The 23,591-nt window shown below is 40.6% G+C and overlaps 1 protein-coding gene across 1 annotated transcript in view; it reads left to right on the plus strand.

Annotated features, from left to right (window-relative positions):
• The window catches only part of LOC131195443 (flavin-containing monooxygenase 3-like), a 34,030-nt gene extending 11,937 nt beyond the window's left edge, over positions 1-22,093 (plus strand). Inside the window, exons 4-9 of the mRNA XM_058177351.1 lie at positions 13-175; positions 2,855-2,997; positions 4,082-4,281; positions 12,416-12,774; positions 14,193-14,265; positions 16,683-22,093. Coding sequence (XP_058033334.1) covers positions 13-175; positions 2,855-2,997; positions 4,082-4,281; positions 12,416-12,774; positions 14,193-14,265; positions 16,683-17,025 — 1,281 coding nt within the window. The 3' untranslated portion in view covers positions 17,026-22,093. The remainder of the gene's footprint in view (positions 1-12; positions 176-2,854; positions 2,998-4,081; positions 4,282-12,415; positions 12,775-14,192; positions 14,266-16,682) is intronic.
• The last annotated feature ends 1,498 nt before the right edge of the window (positions 22,094-23,591 follow it).

Raw genomic sequence — 23,591 nt, forward strand, 5'->3', positions numbered from 1 at the left:
GTTTCTTCAAAGACACATGTGACCAATATTAAGAAGCACTCAGATTTCCTTGTCTCTGGCCAATGGGATGTTGAGACACAGAAGGATGGCAAGCTGGAATCAACTACTTTTGATGCTGTCATGGTTTGCTCAGGACATCATGTGTATCCAAGTATCCCAGTTGCTAGCTTTCCTGGTAAGTGACAAATAATTAAATAGATATGGAAAAACAGCAAGAAGACATGTTCTACTTAGGATTTATTAAAATCAATGGAAGTTATTATCTGACTGGAGGGAGCAGTCCTATCTCTTTAATATTTTACATATATTTGTTAGTTTCCACACTACCACTGATCCTGCATATCAGGTTTTGGGCTCACATGAAATCCAATTCACATACAATAGTAGATGTAAAGTATTTGCTGGGCAAGCATCTATATAGTGGTAAACATACCTGTCTCTGACTGAATCAGCACCACAGGGGCGCCACTGTTCCACTCTTAACATGGGGAGTTTTATATTTTTCATAATAACTAAACAGAACCAACCTTTGATAAACCACAAATGATGAAACATACTTTGTGAATTGTTTCTATGAGTGATACAAGAGATTCTCATACTTTTTCTTGATGCAGCTAAAGTGCATTGTATCTTCTTCTCTATAGTTATTTCAAAGCAAAATTGAGCCTAAAGTTAAATGCATGACAACATTAATATATCAGTTTTACTTTTAACAGTAGTTGCTAGCAGTGGGGAACTGGACTAGAATCATGGCAGATGAGAAGGAATTTTAAAACCATTTTCTCCTATGCCACTCATTTAAGATCCTTCCCTCCAAAGATATAAAGAAAATCCCACTGACTAACAGTAAGTTTCATTTTTAAGGGTAGTGGGGCATTCAGACCAATTACTCTAGGAAACAGCAATAGTAGAAGCTGAGATTATAAGAACAATATCAATGGGAAAACTGAAGATGTACATCCATGTCAGACCTCCATGTGCTTTCACTCTATTGCTGTGATGGCGAACCTATGGCACGTGTACCATAGGTGGCATGTGGAGACATATTGGTGGGCACATGAGCTCAGCTCCAGCACACATGTGCGCACTGGCCAGCTGATTTTTGGGCCTTCTGGGCCCACCAGAAGTAGGGAAACAGGCTGTTTCCTGCCTCCAGAGGGGGTGGGGGGGAAGGCCGTTTTCACCCTCCCCAGGCTCCCAGAAAAGCTCTGGAGCCTGGGGAGAGCAAAAAATTGGCTTACTGGGCCCATCGTGCCAAAAGCGATGGGAGCGTGGCAGGAGTGAAATCTAAATTTTTTTGCCATCGGTTCTGTGGGCGTGGCTTGGTGGGCATGTGACTGGGTGGGCCTGGCCAACATGACATCACTCCTTCCTTCCTTCCTTCCTTCCTTCCTTCCTTCCTTCCTTCCTTTCTTTCTTTCTTTCTCTCTCTCTCTCTCTCTCTCTCTCTCTCTCTCTCTCTCTCTCTCTCTCTCACACACACACACACACACACACACCTGATGTGAGCAGCGGCTGCTGCAGGAGAAGGAAGAAAGTGTCCCCTGTCCTGGGCTGGATGCAGGCAGCGGGACCCGAGGTGGAGGGGAAGGCAAGAGGCCTGGGGGCCTGCTGGGAAGGCAGTGTGGAAGGCAGTCAAGCATGGCAGGGCTTCGGGAAAGGAAGGAAGCTGCCCCCCCCAACTTTACCACTCCATCTCTTCCTCCTCACGAGCAGCATCCACTCAGCCAATCTTCCTGCAAATTCGGCCAATGCTTCCACACCTCCGCATGCTTCCTTTCCTCCCCCTCCCCGACCTCCCCACGCCTGCACAGCATCTGTTTTTGCAATAAGGCAGCGGCCAGACTCACCAACAAATCGGCAGGCACCGGGAGCCCAGGAGGGGAAAGCCGCACTTACAAGAAGGGGGGCAGTCCTCTCTTCTTTATGGAGCTTGACTTTGCTGGATTCTTCTCTTCTCTGCCCACTCTTAACGCCGCTGACGCTGATGCTGCTGGGAAACCGGCTGGATGCTGCCGAATGAGGCTTGCTGTCCTGCCACAATTACTAGAAAGTGCCTAGGATCCAGGCTATGGTCAGGATCTCAATGGCATTAGCCCGGCTCTGCCTCATTGCAGGACCTCCAGGCTGCCTGGGAACTGAAAAAAGATTCAGTTCTTGGGGAGATGCTCTCTTTTCTCATCTCCTGATGGGTTGGCGATTCCTGCGGCTGCCTTACTGCAAAAACAGATGCTGCCCAGGCATAGGGAGGTCGTGGGGGGGGGGGAGGAAAGGAAGCGTGCGGAGGTGTGGAAGCGTTGGCCGAGTTTGCAGGGAGATTGGCCGAGTGGATGTTGCTGGCAAGGAGGAAGAGATGGAGTGGTAAAGCGGGGGGAGGGCAGCTTACTCCCTTCCCGAATCCCTGCCATGCGTGACTGCCTTCCATGAGGACTTCCACTTTCTTGCCTTCGCAAGCTAGCCACCGTGATGCCGGGAAGGCAGCGTGGAAGGCAGGCAAGCATGGCAGGACTGCAGGCTGTGGATCGGTTCGGGGGCATGGCCAGCCAGCCATTGTTCCCGATTCAGCAAACCAGCCCCAGTCTTTGCTACCTACTTGCCCGATCCGGTCCGATCTGGTAGCATTTCACCCCTGGAGCACGGGGAGGTCGCTCATGCATGCATGGGGCAGGGCACATAGAATTATGGGTGTGGATATGTGCATGTGTGACACACACCCCACGTGACCTCCACTTTTGGTACACGATGGCAAAAAAATTAGCCATCACTGCTCTATTACATCAGTGGTTTTGCTTTGATGTGCTGGAAAATTTCAGTTGTTACAATCATAATTTGTTTTAAAACTTTTTTCACACAGGATTAGAGAAATTTCAGGGTCCCTTCTTCCACAGCCGGGAATACAAAGGCCCTGAAAAGTTCAGGGGGAAGAAAGTTCTGGTAATTGGCCTTGGCAATTCTGGGAGCGACATTGCTGTTGAGCTCAGTCACACAGCCTCTCAGGTATTGCCTCTACCCTGATAGTCCTCAGTTCTAGTTCTAGTTGTTCTAGTTCTCAGAGTAACCCATCCAAAGGTTGACTCAGCCTTCCACCCTTTATAAGGTAGGTAAAATGAGGACCCAGATTGTTGGGTGGGCAATAAGTTGACTTTGTAAAAAAAAATATACAAATAGAATGAGACTATTGCCTTATACATTGTAAGCCGCCCTGAGTCTTTGGAGAAGGGCGGGGTATAAATGTAAACAAAAACAACAAAAAAGCTGTGCCATTTCCTAGAGGGTCTATTTCAAAAAAAATTTATATTTTTATAAAATATGTTTATACCGATTTGCACATAGTGTAATGAGAAAAAATAAAGATTATAATGAGATAAATTAGGGATTATACAGGAGGATCCAGATGAATTACACACAGAAGGATTCAAGTTCAATTTCTAATACATCCATCTGGAGGAATTTTCCATTAGTACAATATGGATACTTCGCTCTAAACCCTTGAAAGTTCTTTACCAATCTATCATAGTGATCTAAGATGACTTCACATTGTGTTAAACCATATCGTAACTGGAGGTATACACAGTGATGGGGTTCAAGTAATTTAACAACCAGTTCTCTTCCCTAATGATTTCTTCCAACAACCAGTTTGCCAAACTGCTCAGAAAGTTAACGGCCGGTTCTCCTGAAGTGGTACGAACTGGCTGAATCCCACTACTGGGTATACAGCCAATATTAATCTATAGTTGATGGCTACAATAATAGAGACTGAGTTCATATAATATATTAAGCCACAATGAAACCTAATTGTTCTACAAACAGAAAATGTTTGTACACTCTGGATTCTCACAATGTGAGAAGTCTCCAAATATGATTAAAAATACCTTTGTCTATGGAAGGGAGTGAACTTAAATGGACTCCAGTGGATGGTGGAGGACAGGAAGGCCTGAAGGAACGTCCATGGGGTCGCGATGGGTCGGATACAACTTCGCAACTAACAATAACAATAATATGGAAGGGAGTTGAGATGGTGGCATGCATGGCCACAGAACATGGATTTCTTACTTTGGTATCCTCTCCTTGTTTTTTAAAGGTTTGCATCAGCTCTAGAAGTGGATCCTGGATAATGAGTCGTGTCTGGGACAAAGGCTACCCTTGGGACATGCTGATCGTAACTCGCTTTGAAACATTCCTCAAAAACGCCCTCCCAACAGCCATTTCTGACTGGCTGTATGTGAGAAAAATGAACGGACGGTTTAAACATGAGAACTATGGTTTGATACCTGTAAATAGGTAATGTATGAACAAGAGCTCATAATGAGATTCTGTGAAAACACATTCCCATCTGCCAGATCCACACTAATAGGCAAATGTATTGTTTATTTAGAAGGCTTATATTCATCTTTTGATTGAATGATTTTTAATGCAGCTTTCAAAATATTATAAGAAACAAACTAATATAATAAACCAAAGCTCATACAACAAAATGCTTTAGCTAATTCCTAATCAAGTCAGAGTAGATATGCTGGTGGAAAATAATGGAAATCATTCTAATATATCTGATGATGGGTTCAAGAATGGGGAAGCTGCCTTAGCATATTAATAAGTCACTTGTAAAGTGAAAGTAGGAGACCATTATTTAAATATATGACTGGAGTAACAGTATTGACTATATTTAATGTAATTCTAATGTTTATGTAAATACAACTAGATCAAATTCAATTTTCTTCTGTCCTCTGGTTCTGCTAGTGTAAAATTGGCCACTTAAAAACCAACTACAGCTTTTGGTCCATAAAAAGTTATACACTCTTGATACAGACTCCCTTTTTTGGGGTGGGGCTGAGGGACATAAAATTTGTCTTAATTTCCTAAGCCATTTATATTACACCTAAAATTAGAAAAGTTCCACCCACGCATGGCACCATTTTGTTCAATGCTAATAATAGCACATTAACATTTCTACAAGATTATTAATGTGCTCATATCATTTTCAACATATCTACAGAGGTGTAGAAGGATTCTCCTTTTTAATAGCACTGAAGTAAATTAACTTTAAATAAATGTGTGCTTTGAATTATATGAAGTAACAAATATAATAGAATTTTAGAGAATTCTAACAACATTAGGATTAATGTAAATAAAGATGTATCCTTACAGATTGAATTTGTAAAGCTGAACAAGTTATGTTCCATTCCTTGAAGCAGAATAAAAAATTGCCAAATCAAAGATACTAATGGGGCAAGAAAAATGGCTATCTTAATGCATAGGCCTGATGGGCACTTGCCCGTGAGCCCCAAGAGCATAGGGGCCCCATACTAATCTGTGTATGTTAACCCTTCAATGCACTTTGTATCATATAAATTCAGCAACATATTTATTACATTTTACTACATTTTTATTAATACTAACATGCAAATATATGTTTAATTTTATCGACCATTTACATTTTTATTCCTGTGAGTAATTGTCATAGGGGCCCCAGTACAGTGCTTTGCTCAGGGCCCATAATGCTTTTAAGACAGCCCTGGTATGTACATTGGATGCAAAAGTATTCTTTCATATTCTCTGGGGGGAAAAAATCCTTAAAATTTCAATCTGTTATCCCGCTGGAAAGAAATTAACTTTTTAACTAAATCTATTTCTAGATAAAACAACTATAACAAAAATAATTTGATTTTTGCAAGAAACATATCATAAACTGCAAGAAGAAATCTATAAATAAATCACAGTCTATCTGAATTGCTAAATAGTTTAAATATTCTTCTGAAGTGAGTTTGATTTGTGCAAGACACACACTTCACTTTATACAAACACTGAGATTAGAAGAAAATGGTCAGGAAATCTATTATTTTCTCATTCCTATCAGTTCAAAGCCAAAATCCAATCCAGAAAATGTTACATAAACTTTTATGTCAATCCCATAAGCTAACACAATTTCATTCCTTAACTTTTTCTTTAGGGGTTAGTTTTGAAAGCTTCAGGACTTTTAGCAAAGACTTGAAGAATTTTAAACATTTTATCTAGGGAGTGAAGTCTGTTCAGTATAATAATCCCTGCTGTTGTACAGCTTTGTGCTATGACTGTTTTGTGGCTGTGATATATGGCTGATTTAAAGAACTTGGAACACAAGGTTTGGAGTCTTCCCAGATAAAATCCTAATTAACACTATATATATATATATATATATATATATATAGGTCTTTGGTTGTTCGGGTTTTCTCCCGTGTAAAATTGGAAGTGTCTTGGCGACGTTTCGACGAAGTCTCATTCGTCATCTTCAGGCTTCAGCTTCGTGCTTCTGGGAGCAATGTGTGATCGCAGCTGTTTCTTCCTTTTAACTGCTAGTGGGGGTTTGAACTGATTGGGTGGGAGCTTGGCTGTGCTCTGATTGGATGGGGGGGGTTTGTGCTCTGATTGGCTGGGGGTGTGTCCTGTGTTGGTGGGGGCTTGTTTGTGCTCAGTTTAGTCTGTGTTGCAGGGGGATTTGAGCTGGTGAGCTGCATAGCTGTTGTTTGGCTTTGTGGTGGTGCTACATCTTCATAGTGGGTGTCAGTCTGCTGCATGTATGGATTGGAGGGGTTTGAAATGGCTAATGTTGCAGCTGCGGTCTGGCTTCTGGTCCTTGGTCGTGCTTCATGATCAGTGTGGGTTTGGGTCTGCTTTCTGGGTGGATGTGCGGTGGTGACATCCTGTGTGGACCTCGTGAGTGTGGGTCTGGTGTCATTCCTCGTGTTAGGGACTCGTTTGTCAATAAGGGCGGGTTTCCAAATGGCTGGTAGGCGGGAGGTGTCATCTCGTTTGTTCACGCTGTGTGGGCGTTTTTCTATCTCGATGGCTTCTCTGATTATTCTGTAGTTAAAGTGTTCAGTTTTGGCGATAGTTCTGGTCTTTTTAAAGTCAATATCATGTCCTGTGACTTTAAAGTGTTGGACCAGGGAAGAAGTTGGTTCCTCTTTTTTGAATGAGTTCTTGTGTTCTTCAATGCGTGCACTTATTCTTCTGTTGGTTTGTCCAATGTATGTGGTGGGGCAGGCGGTGCATGGGATTTCATATACTCCTTGATTTTCTAACTCAATTTTGTCTTTGGGGTTTCTTAGGATGGTGGATATTTTTCTGTTTGTGCAGAATGCTGTCTTGATGTTGTGTTTGTGGAGGATCAAGACAGCATTCTGTGAACATCAAGACAGCATTCTGCACAAACAGAAAAATATCCACCATCCTAAGAAACCCCAAAGACAAAATTGAGTTAGAAAATCAAGGAGTATATGAAATCCCATGCACCGCCTGCCCCACCACATACATTGGACAAACCAACAGAAGAATAAGTGCACGCATTGAAGAACACAAGAACTCATTCAAAAAAGAGGAACCAACTTCTTCCCTGGTCCAACACTTTAAAGTCACAGGACATGATATTGACTTTAAAAAGACCAGAACTATCGCCAAAACTGAACACTTTAACAACAGAATAATCAGAGAAGCCATCGAGATAGAAAAACGCCCACACAGCATGAACAAACGAGATGACACCTCCGCCTACCAGCCATTTGAAACCCGCCTTATTGACAAACGAGTCCCTAACACGAGGAATGACACCAGACCCACACTCACGAGGTCCACACAGGATGTCACCACCGCACATCCACCCAGAAAGCAGACCCAAACCCACACTGATCATGAAGCACGACCAAGGACCAGAAGCCAGACCGCAGCTGCAACATTAGCCATTTCAAACCCTCCAATCCATACATGCAGCAGACTGACACCCACTATGAAGATGTAGCACCACCACAAAGCCAAACAACAGCTATGCAGCTCACCAGCTCAAATCCCCTGCAACACAGACTAGACTGAGCACAACCAAGCCCCCACCAACACAGGACACACCCCAGCCAATCAGAGCACAAAAACCCCCATCCAATCAGAGCACAGCCAAGCTCCCACCCAATCAGTTCAAACCCCACTAGCAGTTAAAAGGAAGAAACAGCTGCGATCACACATTGCTCCCAGAAGCACGGTTGAAGCCTGAAGATGACGAATGAGACTTCACGAAACGTCGCCAAGACACTTCCAATTTTACACGGGAGAAAACCCAACAACCAAAGACCTATATACAAACACCGTGAAAACCTCAGAAAACAAATATATATATATATATATATATATATATATATATATATATATATATATATATATATATATATTTATTGAAAAGTTTTACAACAATTAAATTTTTCCTCCCTCCCTCCCCTCCTTCCCCCTCTCTCCAAAAAACCCCTCCCCCCCGACTTCCCGGAGCAAACACAAGGTATAGTTCAATAAACAAACAGTCGTACATTAAATTTTAAAAATCTAACACAATTATAATCCTTCTCTCTCACATAACCTGACTTCTTAATTAACACTATATATTGATTTCTATAAAACAAGATGAGGGGGGAGAACGAAGAGATTGTGTATTATTTGTTTATTTATTTTATTTGTCACAACATTATATATAAGCAAAAGCATGAAATAACTATACGATATATAAGCATATATATAACCATAAGTATGTAATAACTAGGGGATACGGTGGCTCAGGGGCTAGAACGTTGAGCTTGTCAATCAAAAGGTCGGCAGTTCGGCGGTTCGAATCCCTAGTGCTGCCATGTAACGGGGTGAGCTCCCGTTACTTGTCCCAGCTTCTGCCAACCAAGCAGTTTCGAAAGCACGTAAAAATGCAAGTAGAAAAAATAGGGACCACCTTTGGTGGGAAGGTAACAGTGTTCCATGCGCCTTTGGCGTTGAGTCATGCCGGCCACATGACCACGGAGACGTCTTCGGACAGCACTGGCTCTTCGGCTTTGAAACGGAGATGAGCACCGTCCCCTAGAGTCGGCAACGACTAGCACGTATGTGCGAGGGGAACCTTTACCTTTACCTATGTAATAACTATATGAAATTGTATACAATCAAAGGGAACATTAGGACAGGAACGGTAGGCACGTTTGTGCTCTTATGCACACCCCTTACAGACCACTTAGGAATGGGGTGAGGTCAATAGTAAGTAGTTTTTGGTTAAAGCTTTGGGGATTTTGGGAAGAGACCACAGAGTCTGGTAGTGCATTCCAGGCATTAACAACTCCGTTTCTGAAGTCATATTTTCTGCAATCAAGATTGGAGCGGTTCACATTAAGCTTAAATCTATTGTGTGCTCGTGTATTGTTGTGATTGAAGCTGAAGTAGTCTTCAACAGGAAGGACATTGTAACAGATGATTCTATGAGTTAAGCTCAGGTCATGTCGAAGGCAGTGGAGTTCTAAATTTTCTAAACCCAGGATTTCAAGTCTGGTGGCATAAGGTATTTTGTTGTAATCAAAGGAGTGGAGAACTCTTCTTGTAAAGTATTTCTGGACATGCTCAATTGTGTTAATGTCCGAAATGAGGTATGGGTTCCAGACAGGTGAGCTGTATTCAAGAATTGGTCTAGCAAATGTTTTATATGCTCTGGTTAGTAGTGTAGTGTTTTTGGAGAAGAAGCTATGCAAGATTAAGTTTACAACTCTTAAAGCCTTTTTTGCGATATAGTTGCAGTGGGCTTTGGCACTTAGATCATTTGATATGAAAACTCCAAGGTCTTTAAGGAGTGGGGGTCATCTATAAGGTAGTGTCCATCGAGCTTCTATTTAGTGTTCAGATTCTTTTTTCCAATGTGTAAGACAGAGCATTTGTTGGTTGAGATTTGGAGTTGCCAAGTTTTAGAAGAAAGGATCATGATTTGGGAAGAGAATAGCAGCACTATGCAGGTCAATCTAGTTAGGATGATCAGTTGATCTAATCTACCAGCATTACCTAAATGGGTGGACTAGTGTTTTAAAAAAAATAAAAATTGACCTGATTTCTCTACAGTATTGGCTAAGATGGAGAGGCATTAGCCAGGGAGTAAACCGGTCTGCTCATAAATCTGTTGGCCTGATCTGCCCATTGGCTCATTCAGAGCTGTGTTAGTACCTGCTTGCCTGAAAATCCCATTCATGGGAAGCAGATATGTATTTACCATTTAAGCTGCTGTTGTCCCATGCTCCTGCTGCTTGTCCAGATTGTGTCACTTGGCAACAACTTACATGCTTAGTCTAGACTGCAGGCTACTACAGTACCCCACTGGACAGTTTTCCTGCTGTTGGCTATATCTATATCTACATACATTATACACACATACACACACGCCTCCCTTAAAAATCCAAACACCAAAATGAACACAACACAATTAAACTTTGGGAAAGGTGGGTTTATTGTAGTAATGTACAACTAAAAGGTTTTTCACATCTCTCCTGGACAATGCCTGCACTTCCCCAAAAGAGGTACAGCTTATAATTTGGGAAACCCTCCTCTAAGAGAAGCTGTCAAGAATGCTATAAAATATGGATGTCCAATCTTTTGCCTTGCATGGGCCACATATAAAATATATAATATAGGTAAAGGTAAAGGTTCCCCTCGCACATACGTGCTAGTCATTGCCGACTCTAGGGGGCGGTGCTCATCTCCATTTCAAAGCCAAAGAGCCAGCGCTGTCCGAAGACATCTCCGTGGTCATGTGGCCGGCATGACTCAACGCCAAAGGCGCATGGAACTCTGTTACCTTCCCACCTAGGATGTTGAGCTTGTCGATCGAAAGGTCGGCAGCTCGGCGGTTCGAATCCCTAGTGCTGCTGTGTAACGGGATGAGCTCCCGTTACTTGTCCCAGCGTCTGCCAACCTAGCAGTTTCGAAAGCACATAAAAATGCAAGTAGAAAAAATAGGGACCACCTTTGGTGGGAAGGTAATATAATATAGTTAATGTATATATATCACACAATAATGTTAAAGGTTTATGATCTTGCTGGGCCACATTATTAGTTGTCCAAGGCTACATGTAGCCCATGGCCTGCAGGTTGGACATGCCTGCTATAGATCCTGAAGTGAGCAGGTAGTGGGACTACATATTTACCAAGGTCCATTCTTGTAACTAAGAACATAAAATGTTTCATGCAAGGTGGCTGAACCATAAAATGGAAAGTGGCTGCAAATATGGATCTGATGAATCTGAAGGGCAAATGCAGTACTTTGGGAGAGAAGACGGAGCTTTAGGGGAATTCCCTGGATTTGGCCCACAACCCAGATATTCCTTGTTACTGTTTTAAGATATGACATATTCTTTTATGTTTTTTTCTCATGACCTGGTTTTTATTCATATTACAAATAGTTTATGCTTAAGTGGCTTCATTGGCAAGTCAAACATGTACAGCTTTTCAGGGCCAAAGGATACACTCGGCCTTTCAGTGGTGTGTTAGGGTCACATCCCAAAAGTAATGAGGCCAAGACAGGAATTGAAACTGAAATTAAATTAAATTCAGTTACAAATATATGATAGTTCCTATATAATAATTCCTTCCCTCTGTCACATTAAAATTGTAATTTGGTAGCAAGCTCTAGGATCATATTTACAAAAGACCTCAGAGCCTGTGGTTTTGCACTTTGGATCAGGTAACACTTAGCATCATTCATGAATGTATTTAACTAAACACACTCACAATTTTAAAAGTAACAACTGGCTAAGAAAATCATCAACAAATGGACAATTTCTCTTGAAGCTAAGCTGAAATTCCAGGTAGAAGTCTTCTTTTTCTTTCAAATCTGCTCTCAAACAATGATGTGTGTATGTTTGAATGTGTATCAAACAGTAGAACAGTGCAATGTAAATAATTTAAACATGAAAAAAAGAAAACTGGGGAAGAATAAAACCACTGAGAATTTATATAATAAATCCATATATCATAAAACAAGCAAATGCATTTGATCGAATTATTCAAAAAGAACAATAATGTTGATAAAGAGCATGTATCAGCATTCTGTTGCTGCAGATCAGGTAGAAAGGATGAAGACTTTCCAAGAAGAAGAAAATGAAGAATGATCCCCCTACAACTCTCTTTCTGTAGGAGAGAGAGTGGCAGAGTCAGGGTGATGAGTTAAATGAGACATCAGTTTAGAATCCTTATATAGCCACAAAAGAATGAAGCCCAACCTCCCTTGAAAGCTGTTGACCCTCATCTAGTTCTTTCGAGGTGCAGAAAGTTAGTCTAAAACAGGGGTGTCAAACTTAAGTCTGGACAAATCTGGACGTTTTTCCCCCTTTGCTAAACCAGGTGTGCAGGTGGCCAGCGTGTCATATATCCAGCCCGTGGGCTGGGAGTTTGACAGCTGTGGTCTAAAAGATTCCTGTGCATAGGCTTTAACAATAAATCAATAATTCAGAAACTTGATATATGGACCTTGTTTTTTGTACCTGACATATCCTGAGACAACTATATAACATACAGTATATGTTATAAAGATATACAGTATGACCCTTTAAAAAAAGTGATATCTGCCAACCTAAAGGTCCCCCTCTCTTCTCTTTCTGCCTAGGATTCTGCGAAAGGAGCCTGTCTTCAATGATGACCTCCCGAGCCGCATTATCTGTGGCACTGTTGTGGTTAAACCCAATGTGAAACAATTTACAGAAACCTCTGCAATATTTCAAGACGGGACTGTGCTAGAAGGCCTTGATTATGTCATCTTTGCTACAGGCTACACCTTTGCCTACCCTTTCATGGATGATGAATCCATTATAAAGAGTAGAAATAATGAAGTCACCCTATACAAAAGTATCCTCCCCCCTCTGTTGGAGAAACCAACCATGGCAGTCATTGGCTTAGTCCAATCTCTTGGATCAGCTATCCCAACCGCTGAGCTTCAGGCTCGCTGGGCTACAAGAGTATTTAAGGGTTAGTAATAATGCTGTATATAAAGATGTCCCCTGATATACATCTTACTTGATATTTTCATGTCTTCAAATTAATACAATTACTAGTCCTAATTTTACATGAATCATACAGAGCTGGCTTATATTCAGAGTAAAAATTAACATCTGATATGAATGATCCATGACCAGAATCTAAATTTCTGCTTTGGTAACTGCAGTTACCTTGTCAGATCAGGGTCAAAATATTCTGAATGATTATCCATATTTAATATTTTCTTCAAGTACCATTGTTTTTTAAAACTTCTTTTTGATAATTTTTTGCCTATATCCAGCTTCTCAAATCATATTGAAAATCCAGGTTGTATATTATGAAGTCACTTCACTTAAAATAATGCAGAATGTATGAATGAGATGGGTAGAAGGATATTTATTTATTTAATTTTGTCATAACAATATACACAAGCATCACACAAAAAGATTACATAATATATAAACATATATATGAGGAGAAACAAGGAAGTATAAGCATATATATATATATAGGGAAAGAAACAACAGGACAGGAACGGTAGGCACATTTGTGCTCTTATGCACACCCCTTAAAGTCCTCTTAGGAATGGGGTGAGGTCAACAGTGGATAGATTTTGGTTAAAGCTTTTGGGGTTATGAGAAGAGACCACAGAGTCTGGTAATGCATTCCAAGCACAGATAATTCTGTTACAGAAATCATATTTTCTGCAATCCAAATTGGAGCGGTTGACATTAAGTTTAAATCTATTGGTAGCTCTTGTATTATTGCAGTTGAAACTGAAGTAGTCATTAATAGGAAGGACATTACAATGGATGATTCTATGAGCTAAACCCAGATATGCTTAATGTATCTGTGAAAAAAGTGATTATTATTATTATTATTATTATTATTATTATTATTATTATTATTATTATTTATTAAATTTTTATACCGCCCTTCTCCCGAAGGACTCAGGGCGGTGTACAGCCGGAGATAAAATACAAAATATGTACAATTAAAACAAATTAAAACATAGCAAAATTACAAAAACGGCTAATAATTAAAATTAAATTTAAAATATTTAAGAATATTAATAAAACCCCAATTTAAAATCAAACTATTATGCCAGTCCCGCTTGAGTAAATAAGTATGTTTTTAGCTCACGACGGAAGGTCCGAAGATCAGGCACTTGACGTAGGCCAGGGGGGAGTTCATTCCAGAGCGTCGATGCACCCACAGGGAAGGCCCTACCCCTGGGGGCCGCCAGCCGACACTGTTTGGCGGACGGCACCCTGAGGAGACCCTCTCTATGAGAGCGTACGGGTCGGTGGGAGGCATAGGGTAATAGCAGGCGGTCTCGTAAGTACCCGGGTCCTAAGCCATTTCTTATTATCATAAGAAATCATAGCCAATTCTTCCTTCTTCTACAGGATTATGTAAGCTGCCTTCAAAGGACACCATGATGGATGATATAGATGAGAAAATGGGGAAGAAGCTCAAATGGTATGTATTGCAGATATGACCTTTTAAATCTCTACTCACGTAAGAAATTTTCATACCATCAGTTCAAGTCCTAAAAGTCCTTTTAACTTTTGGGATGATTTACTAAAATACTAAAAGTACTTTGGAGACAATCCACTACTATCTTTGTCTTCATTCTATTTTATTTTCTTCAAAAGAAAGTTGAAATACAAAATGCCAAAAAAAATAAAAAGATAAAAAATAAAAGAAGACTCAAAACAATCAAGACATTAAAAAAGAGCATCAAACAGGGAAAAAAATACATATACTCATTATTCATTACTACAATATAGATTCCCACTCCTTGCAAAACACCCCCAATACGCACATTTTTAAACTAGTAAATCTATTTGCAAATTATTGATTGACCTGTCTTCTATATACTATATTAATGACAAAATAGTTAACAGGAAAAAGAATAATAATAAAAAAGGACCAAGATTAAAGTTTCAAAACAAATAGTTATTGTAAACCACTTGAAGAAAGTTTACCACGGCATCTTATCTATCACAAATCATCCCAGAAGTTAAAAGTCATTTGTTTTGGATCAAATATCTACATTTGTTTCTTAATGCCATCTCTTATCAATTGTTATCTAATTAAATATAATAGATTCAGTCTCCACAGTGTGTTTATCTTCCCAATAAAATCCAAATAGAAATGGTTTCCAGGTAGATGTAATAAATCCTCCAATCTCCCTCAGTCTTCATAGGAAAAAAAAAAGAATTTGTCACTTTCCCATTCGGTCAGACTCCTAGTATTGTAAGGCTATGTAGGTTTGGACTTCAAAGCGACACATGGGATCAACTCAGTTAGTTCTCTATCTATGGAGAAATCTCTCTGATTTGCAACTTTCAGTTCAGAGTTCTTTTGTGAATCTTTATCCAAAACTACCTGTCTCTGCATATTTTCCATGGCCGTTATCATCTCATCAAACTTTAAAAAAAACATTTCAACTAAAGATGCATCTTACCCAGGGGTGAAATGCTACTGGTTCAGTCTGGTTTTCCCAAACCAGTAGTAAAAAAAATGCTACTGGGTCGCCGAATCGGTAGTAAAAAATGTTAAAAAAAAAAAGTTCCGACGATCAGCTGAGCACTTGGTAGTTCTCTGGAACTGGTAGTTAAAAATGCTTTAAAAAGTAAAAAAAAAAAGTTCTGACGATCGCGAGTCTTTTTTTTTTTTTTTTTACTTTTCAGGCATTTTTTACAACCGGTTCAGGTGAAAAGATAGTAAAAAAATACTTTTAAAAGGTTTTAAAAAAGGCTCCGATGATCACAGCTGTGCCGCGTGATCGTTGGAGGCTTTTTTTACCTTTTAAAAGCATTTTTTTACTATCTATTCACCTGGCTCCAGCCAGTAGTAAAAAAATGCATTTAAAAGGTTAAAAAAAAGGCTTGGACAATTGCGCGGCACAGCTGATCACCCCCCCAGCACTGTTCTACTTACCTTTCCAAGCCTGCTTTTGGTGTGTGCTGTGCGCACACACACATCTTGCATTTGGTACTCACTGCGCAGGCATGCACGCCTCGCATTGGTGCATGGTGCGCATGCGCGGTTAGCAAACCAGCAGTAAACCGGTTCTGATTTCACCATGATATTACCCAACAAGCCACCTTTGCTTGTTTGTAATCTGATATATTGGTACTTTGTGTAACTTGATCAGAGAACAAAGAACACTAAAACAGAAGGAAACAAGAATATATTGTCTGGATATTTCAATCCAAGGTTAAAAGAAAAATTTAAAAGAGATAAACTTCAAATATTTTGTGAATTCAAAAAATACAAAAATCCTGCGGTGAGAGTCCAGTATTAATGTAAATCAAATGAAAGCACTTCACCATCCAGAAATGTGCCATACTTCCTTACAGAGAGAACAAAGATTATTAAAAAAAAAACCAGAGCTCCCATTCAAATCCAGAGAGCAGCAGTGCCAGACAATCAGCTTTGGCAGCAAAAACAGCACATTGTCAGTAAGAACGAAAAAGCCTCTTAATGATCAGCAGCCACCTTGGGGGCAGTCTACAACTATCTTTTGTCTTGATACTCTTAACGTTGAGAAAGAACAAAAAACAAAAATCTCTCCTTGTAAAAATTCTAGAGAAGTCTGGTAGCATTTTTCTACTAAGACATTTTATTTAAAGACAAGCTTTCATGACCCACAGCTTACTTCATCATAATACAAAATAACAGAGTTGAAAGCGACCTTAGAAGTCTTCTAGTCCAATTCCCTACTCAAGCAGAAGATCCTATACCATAATAGTCTTTCCTTATATATATTTGGCTCATGGCTTCCTAACAGAAACCAAAATTAAATAAAGGAGAGTGAAGATTTCCTTAATTTTTCCTTCTTCTTAGAAATGCTTCTACAAACTTTCTCCTTTCTTTTTTCTTTTAAGGTTTGGCCAGAGTGACACCCTGCAAACAGATTACATTGACTATATGGATGAAATCGCCTCCAACATAGGTGTCAAACCCAACATCCCACTTCTCTTTTTGACGGATCCCTGGCTGGCACTGAAAGTCTTCTTTGGCCCCTGCAGTCCATATCAATTTCGCCTCACTGGGCCAGGGAAATGGGACGGAGCAAGAGATGCCATCCTAACCCAGTGGGACCGAACAATGAAGGTCACAAGGACACGAATTGTACCCAACTCTCAGAAGTGTTTCTTTTTTTCTGTTTTGCTTAAAATCCTTGTAATTCCATTTCTCCTTGCTGCTATTTTTATAGTGTTATACTAGTAACTTCAATATCAAATTAGAAAATGTCATGGGATTCTAAACTATGTTTTATTGTAAAGCAAAATAATCTCAGGTTTTATAATAAACATTTCAAAAGACTGCTGAACACCTGCATATACAAAGTCCACATAAAATTTGACAAACATTTTAGAATAGAATAGAATAGAATAGAATAGAATAGAATAGAATAGAATAGAATAGAATAGAATAGAATAGAATAGAATAGAATTTTATTGGCCAAGTGTGATTGGACACACAAGGAATTTGTCTTGGTGCATATGCTCTCAGTGTACATAAAAGAAAAGATACCTTCATCAAGGTACAACATTTACAACACAATTGATGGTCAATATATCAATATAAATCATAAGGATTGCCAGCAACAAGTTATATCATACAGTCATAAGTGGAAAGAGATTGGTGATGGGAACTATGAAACGATTAATAGTAGTGCAGATTCAGTAAATAGTCTGACAGTGTTGATGGAATTATTTGTTTAGCAGAGTGATGGCCTTCGGGAAAAAACTGTTCTTGTGTCTAGTTGTTCTGGTGTGCAGTGCTCTATAGCGTCGTTTTGAGGGTAGGAGTTGAAACAGTTTATGTTCAGGATGCGAGTGATCTGCAAATATTTTCATGGCCCTCTTCTTGATTCGTGCAGTATACAGGTCCTCAATGGAAGGCAGGTTGGTAGCAATTATTTTTTCTGCAGTTCTAATTATCCCCTGAAGTCTGTGTTTTAAGAGATCATCGGCCAAGCATTACATGCAGGGGTGAAATGCTACCAATTCGGACCGGTTCTCCCAAATCCGTAGTAAAAATGCTACCAGTTTGGGCAAACCGATATTTCTGATGATCAGCTGGACGATGATTAGCTGTGACATGCAATTTATATTAACTAGAATCGTTGGATTTCCTGCTTTCTAGCTAATCTAAATCGCATGGCACAGCGGATTCCCTCCCCTCGCTGTTCTACTTACCTTTGCAGACTTGGAAGGCTTCAAAATGTTCCCTTTTTAGCACTGTGTGGGCACACCTCAGGTGCACATGTGCGCAAAGTGCACGCTCAGTAGCAGACTCACAGAACCGGTAGAGGACTTCAGAGGATTTCACCACTGATTACATGTGCAGGTTCCTGTGCAGAAGCCAGACGTCTGGCCTGTCCTACAGCCTAAACCGAAAATGCCCTGGGGAACTGTGGCCAGTAACCCAAAGGGTTCTACATGACAGCATTTCAGATATTGAAGGTAGTTGCAATCCCTCTGCAATCTTCTCCAGTCTAAATTTATCCAGTGCCTCCAACCACATCCTTTATCAGCTTGGTTGTTCTACAATAATATTAGCATTTTTTTCTTTAAAAGTATTCCAGTAATGTTGTTGGGACTGGTCTGGGTTCTTTCATTGCCGACTATGGGGGCATCAGGTTAAACCAGAAGTAGTAAAGTCTGTGCCAGCCAGAAGTGTATTTTAAAATCTGCTAATGTATTGCTATCTTAGTTCCTCCAAGTATTCTGCAATTACAAGAGTTTCGTTATTCTATCAGGAAACTTTGCAGTTTCTGTTGCTGGTTTCAATTGAATTTTATTCAGCTTTAAAAGCATATGTAACTCCAATGTAGTTAACTAATATTTTCTTGTGTAACAATCTCCATGTTTTTTTAAGCAATTACAATTATTATCTCATCAAAGAGATTCATTTTTTTTCTGGATTTGCTCATTCTATATAAATGAAAGCCCCAGTAGACGTATGCATCAGAATCAGTGATGAAAGGATACAAAAGTATACAACTGTCACTATAGAATGGTTCCAAAGTAATTTATAATTCCCATCTTACATTTGTATGGCAGACAGCAAAGCTATATAGAATCCACACAGGAAATTACAATCCAAATCTGGGGCTCAGCTCCTGAATGTTCATGGATAGAGTAAGTTGCACAGACACCTGAATTCTAGAATATTCATGATCCCTAATGTATTTGACAACTTCCAAATCAAGAGTGCCTCTCAAAGAGGATATTCTGTCTCCACCACCCCACCCCACCCACAATATATAGGACTGTATTTCTTGACACTTTATCAACAGACTCTTAAGAATGAATAATTTAGATAAAAGAGGAGGCCAGAATGCAGGATTAGAATTCCAGAATTCATTTGAAGATTGAATATATGACAGCACTTTATCCTGAAACTGGATGCATGCCAGCACTACACCCTGAAACTGGGCATGGAAGTAGACAAGTTTTCAAAAATACATTACAAACCAGGGATTATTCACTTCTAGTTTGCACTTTTATTTTGGTCCCATTGTACTGTAGTATTGAGGTAAATAGACATGGCAATTTTCTAAAGCACTACACAAAATGATCTTGAATATCTTTTTAGTTAATGTATTGGAGCATAGTGAAAATCAAATGAATTTGATATAGCTCAGTATTTTAGGTGAGACATCTCAAGTTCTTCTTTCATTGGTCTGACATTGATTCATTTCTTCAGTATTAAAGTATCTGCAGCAATGATGGTTGGTCTTTGGCATATAGTATTTCCTCCTCTTTAGGATCTTATAATTAACTAAAAAGCTAATATTTTTTCAGGAACATTCAGGTGGTTAGAAGCAGTTTTTGAAAGTAGAAAGCTGTCCTAGTTTCAGGAGGCATCATAAGAAGTTGAAACAAAAAAGATACATTGAAGTCAGATACTTGTGTTTGAGAATTTGGAGATGGATAAGAGATAGGAAGCAACCCTGCTTCAAATGATAAAATGGTTTCTTTTTGCAATCAAGACTGTATCTCTTAAACTGTCCCAGAAGTCCAAGTCAAATGTGGCAGTTCCATGAGCTTAACAAATGGACTGCCCCAATTAAAAAAAAAAAAAGGAAGTGGAAAATACTACAAAACGTTTAGTTTGTGGGAAATGAGAAATAACACCTTTCTGGTTTCAGGGATTATAATCTATTATGTTTCTTTCCACATCATTTTCAGTTTCACTAAAATCTTTCTATAGATCAGGCAGTTTTCAAAGGTGTGTCCTCTATGTGGGGAAATACTGGGTGACCCAGATCAACTGTGTCTTCAAGATTTTGAAATTTGCAGATCATTTATTTCAAACTAACAAAATAGATAGAACTTCAGGAAAATATGCAGGTAACTGAACCTTTTGCCACAGCCTACGTAGAGCTTTTGTTTTCAAATAAAAATGAGGGAAAGAAAAAGAAGAAAAGTAAGCTTGAACCTTATTCCTGATCTTTGGCTAGTGATGGCAGAAATGGCTTATTCCTGCAATCCAATCTTTACCCTAGCTATGGAAATCAGCTTTTGTAATGCCCTAGATGGGTTTTGGGCTGGTGTTGCTTTCCAGAAATGAATTGTTATGTGGCACGATATACAAAAAGCCTCAGCTCTTCCTTCTATCTGCTTCCTTTTGTTCAGGTTTTTGCTTGCAAAGAGAATATAAATTTCAGCATTATTATTAAAAGTCTGAACTTCACTCATTTCCTTTATAAGAATATAATCCTATAACCCTTCACCTTCTAGCCTACAACTAACTTAATGCCCACATATTGGTGCACATACACATTAGTATGCAATTATTTGGTATAGCACTAGGAAGGCGTCCTCAAGCTTCATCCTATGCAAGGTAATTCATTGACTTGAGCAACAAGATCGATAGAATTTGACTGAGGGAGTCAGGATTGGCTTACAGATGAGCATCACGCCACAACCTGTAGCCCACTGTTATACTCCAAAATCAGTTAAAAGATGGCTGGTTATATAAATGTTTTAAATAATTAAATAAATCAGAGATCCATGATTTGTCACAAGGACTGCTTTTTTTTCTTTAATCTCCTTCTGTGATGTTAACATCTGCCTGTGATAAAATCCATATTAGAATTAAGCAGTTGAAGTTCTTCTTAGCATGCAGGGGGCGAAAGATAAATCCTAATTATACAGTTTTATCTTAGAATCTAATAGAAGCTGGAACATGAATAGACCCACATATTAGTTTATGTAAAAAGGCAGCTTTTTATTTCAATTGTTTTGAGGTATAGGAATCAATATCAGTCTTAGGGAATCAAATGTATCACTGCTCATTTGCTAATATAATCAGGACCCTTTCTAAGCTTCTCTTCACATGCACCATCTACAGCAGGATCATGCCCCTGACATTTCCTTATGATACAGACTACATCTGAAGCAGCTTAAACTCATTTTCTAATTTTTCTATTCTAATTTTAATGTTCTTTCTCCATCTTAGAAATCAATTTTTTTGCTGTGGACATCATCTAGGATACTTGAAAAATAGGAAATGAAATCTAACCAACTATTTTTGACCACTTTAGGCTGGTGCAGATATGCTTCCTCTCTTTTGGAAGTCTGTAGAGATTCCCAGTCATGGTTGTCCCAAAGGTGCTTTTTCAGGAGGCAATTGGACTTTCTTGTTTTTTCTTTGAAGACTTTTTTCTTCTCATCCAAGAAGCTTCTTCACCTCTGACAGGATGTGGGGAATGGAAGGATTTATATTCCTTGCAGTTAGTTGGTCATTTGCATCCTGTTGAACCCCAGCCTCAGGTTTGCCGTACCGGGGGGGGGGGGGGAGGTAGCCAGATGGCTGAGCTGTGGGACCAACGTGGACGGCGCGGCGAGCAGCAGGCAAGGCTTCAGCGGCAGCAGTTACTTTTGGCCGTGCCGAACAGCTGTTCATTGGGTCCCCAGCATGGGTGTGGTGACACCAGAATGACATTTCTTGTTTGTTAACCGGCCAGGAGGCCTCCACTCACCCACCTGCCAGCTGATTGGGCAGAGATCGTGGACGCGCCATCGTTGCCAGAAAAGGGTCCAACCGCTGCTCTTCAAGCGCCCTGCGCAGCTGCAGCCTCACGTTTCTGGCCCTGGAATGTTCACCGGATGTGAGCTGGGTGTACCTGGCCAGCTGGAGGGCATGAGTCTATGGCATTACAACACGCTGGGAGGTGGACGCTTACAGTGCTGACTTTACACCAGACTTTGCATTGGACTCATTGTGTACTGAGGCTCTGACCTGATTAAAATTTTTGCTGGCTTGACAGTTCCTGAGTGTGCTTGCTTAGTTCGGCCTGGGTCGGGCCTCGAACCACTGAGAGAACGTCAGTACTCACTTTTCTTTTCCAGCCTCTCCAGTGGACTGCCAGCGTAGGGGAGTAGTAGCACGATGGCAGAGGGAAGTTGTCAGCATTGGACATGGGGAACCTGGCAGAAACTGCTCGGGGGGGGGGCATGCCAGAGGCCATGGAGGACAGCACTTTAGTGGTAATGAGACCAAAGGAGCATGAGGTCTGTCAGATGGCCCAGCCAGCAGAGGTTTGAGCAGAGGTGGTTCAGGAGCCGGGATCCCTAGGGGAGTGGTGCGATAGGAGGTCCCGGTCCAAGGTTACCAACCCCTCCCCCTCTGGAGTGTGTTTGACTGAGTGGTGGAAGAGTCATCTGACTGACAATGATGAAGGGGAGTGGAGCTACTCGATAGCACCTGGTAGCTACACTATGGACGTGCTGTGGGAGCGCTTCGGGGAGGCAAGTTTCCAGGACGACCCTCCTTAGCAGCCATGGAAGACGGGTGCAGAGGTAGCGGCAGTCAAGGGACCCTCCACCTCTGCAGACCCATTTCCATTTAGCCAGCCCGAAGTTTCATCTCAACGTGGCCTCCAGCCATACCCAAGAGGCCTTGCAAGTAGGGGCTTTGGGGAAGAGTTCTTTGCTGGATGGTTGGTTGGACATTTATTTATTTTTATTTATTTATTTATTTGATTTCTATACCGCCCTTCTCCCGAAGGACTCAGGGCGGTGTACAGGCAAGAATAAAACAGACGGTACAATATACAAATTTAAAATGCAGTTAAAAAACTTATTTTAAAATTGGCCTGAGAAGTAAAATATATAATAAGCTAAAAAAACCCATTTAAAATTAATTTCTAAGAATTTAAAAATTTGTTAAAATCAATTTAAGCCAGCCCAGCGAATAAAAGATGTGTCTTCAGTTCGCGATGGAATGTCGAAGGTCAGGTATTTGGCGTAAACCCGGGGAAGTTCGTTCCAGAGGGTGGAGCCCCACAGAGAAGGACCTTCCTGGGGCCGCCAGCCGACATTGCTTGGCGGACGGCACCCTGAGAAGTCCCTCTGTGAGAGCGTCTGGTCGGTGGGAGGCATGTGGTAACAGCAGGCGGTCCCGTAAGTACCCAGGCCCTAAGCCATGGAGCGCTTTAAAGGTAGTAACCAACACCTTAAAGTGCACTCGAAAGGCCACAGGTAGCCAGTGCAGTCTGCGCAGGAGCAGTGTTATATGGGAGCTACGCGGAGCTCCTTCTATCACCCGCGCAGCTGCATTCTGGACTAACTGAAGCCTCCGAGTGCACTTCAAGGGGAGCCCCATGTAGAGAGCATTACAATAATCCAAGCGAGAGGTAACGAGCGCATGAGTGACCGTGCACAAGGCATCCCAATCAAGGAAGGGGCGCAACTGCCAAACCAGGCGAACCTGGTGGAAGGCCCCTCTGGAGACGGCCGTCAAATGATCTTCAAACGACAGCCGTTCATCCAGGA

This window comes from Ahaetulla prasina, chromosome 3, assembly GCF_028640845.1.
Source record: "Ahaetulla prasina isolate Xishuangbanna chromosome 3, ASM2864084v1, whole genome shotgun sequence".
Taxonomy (NCBI): domain Eukaryota; kingdom Metazoa; phylum Chordata; class Lepidosauria; order Squamata; family Colubridae; genus Ahaetulla; species Ahaetulla prasina.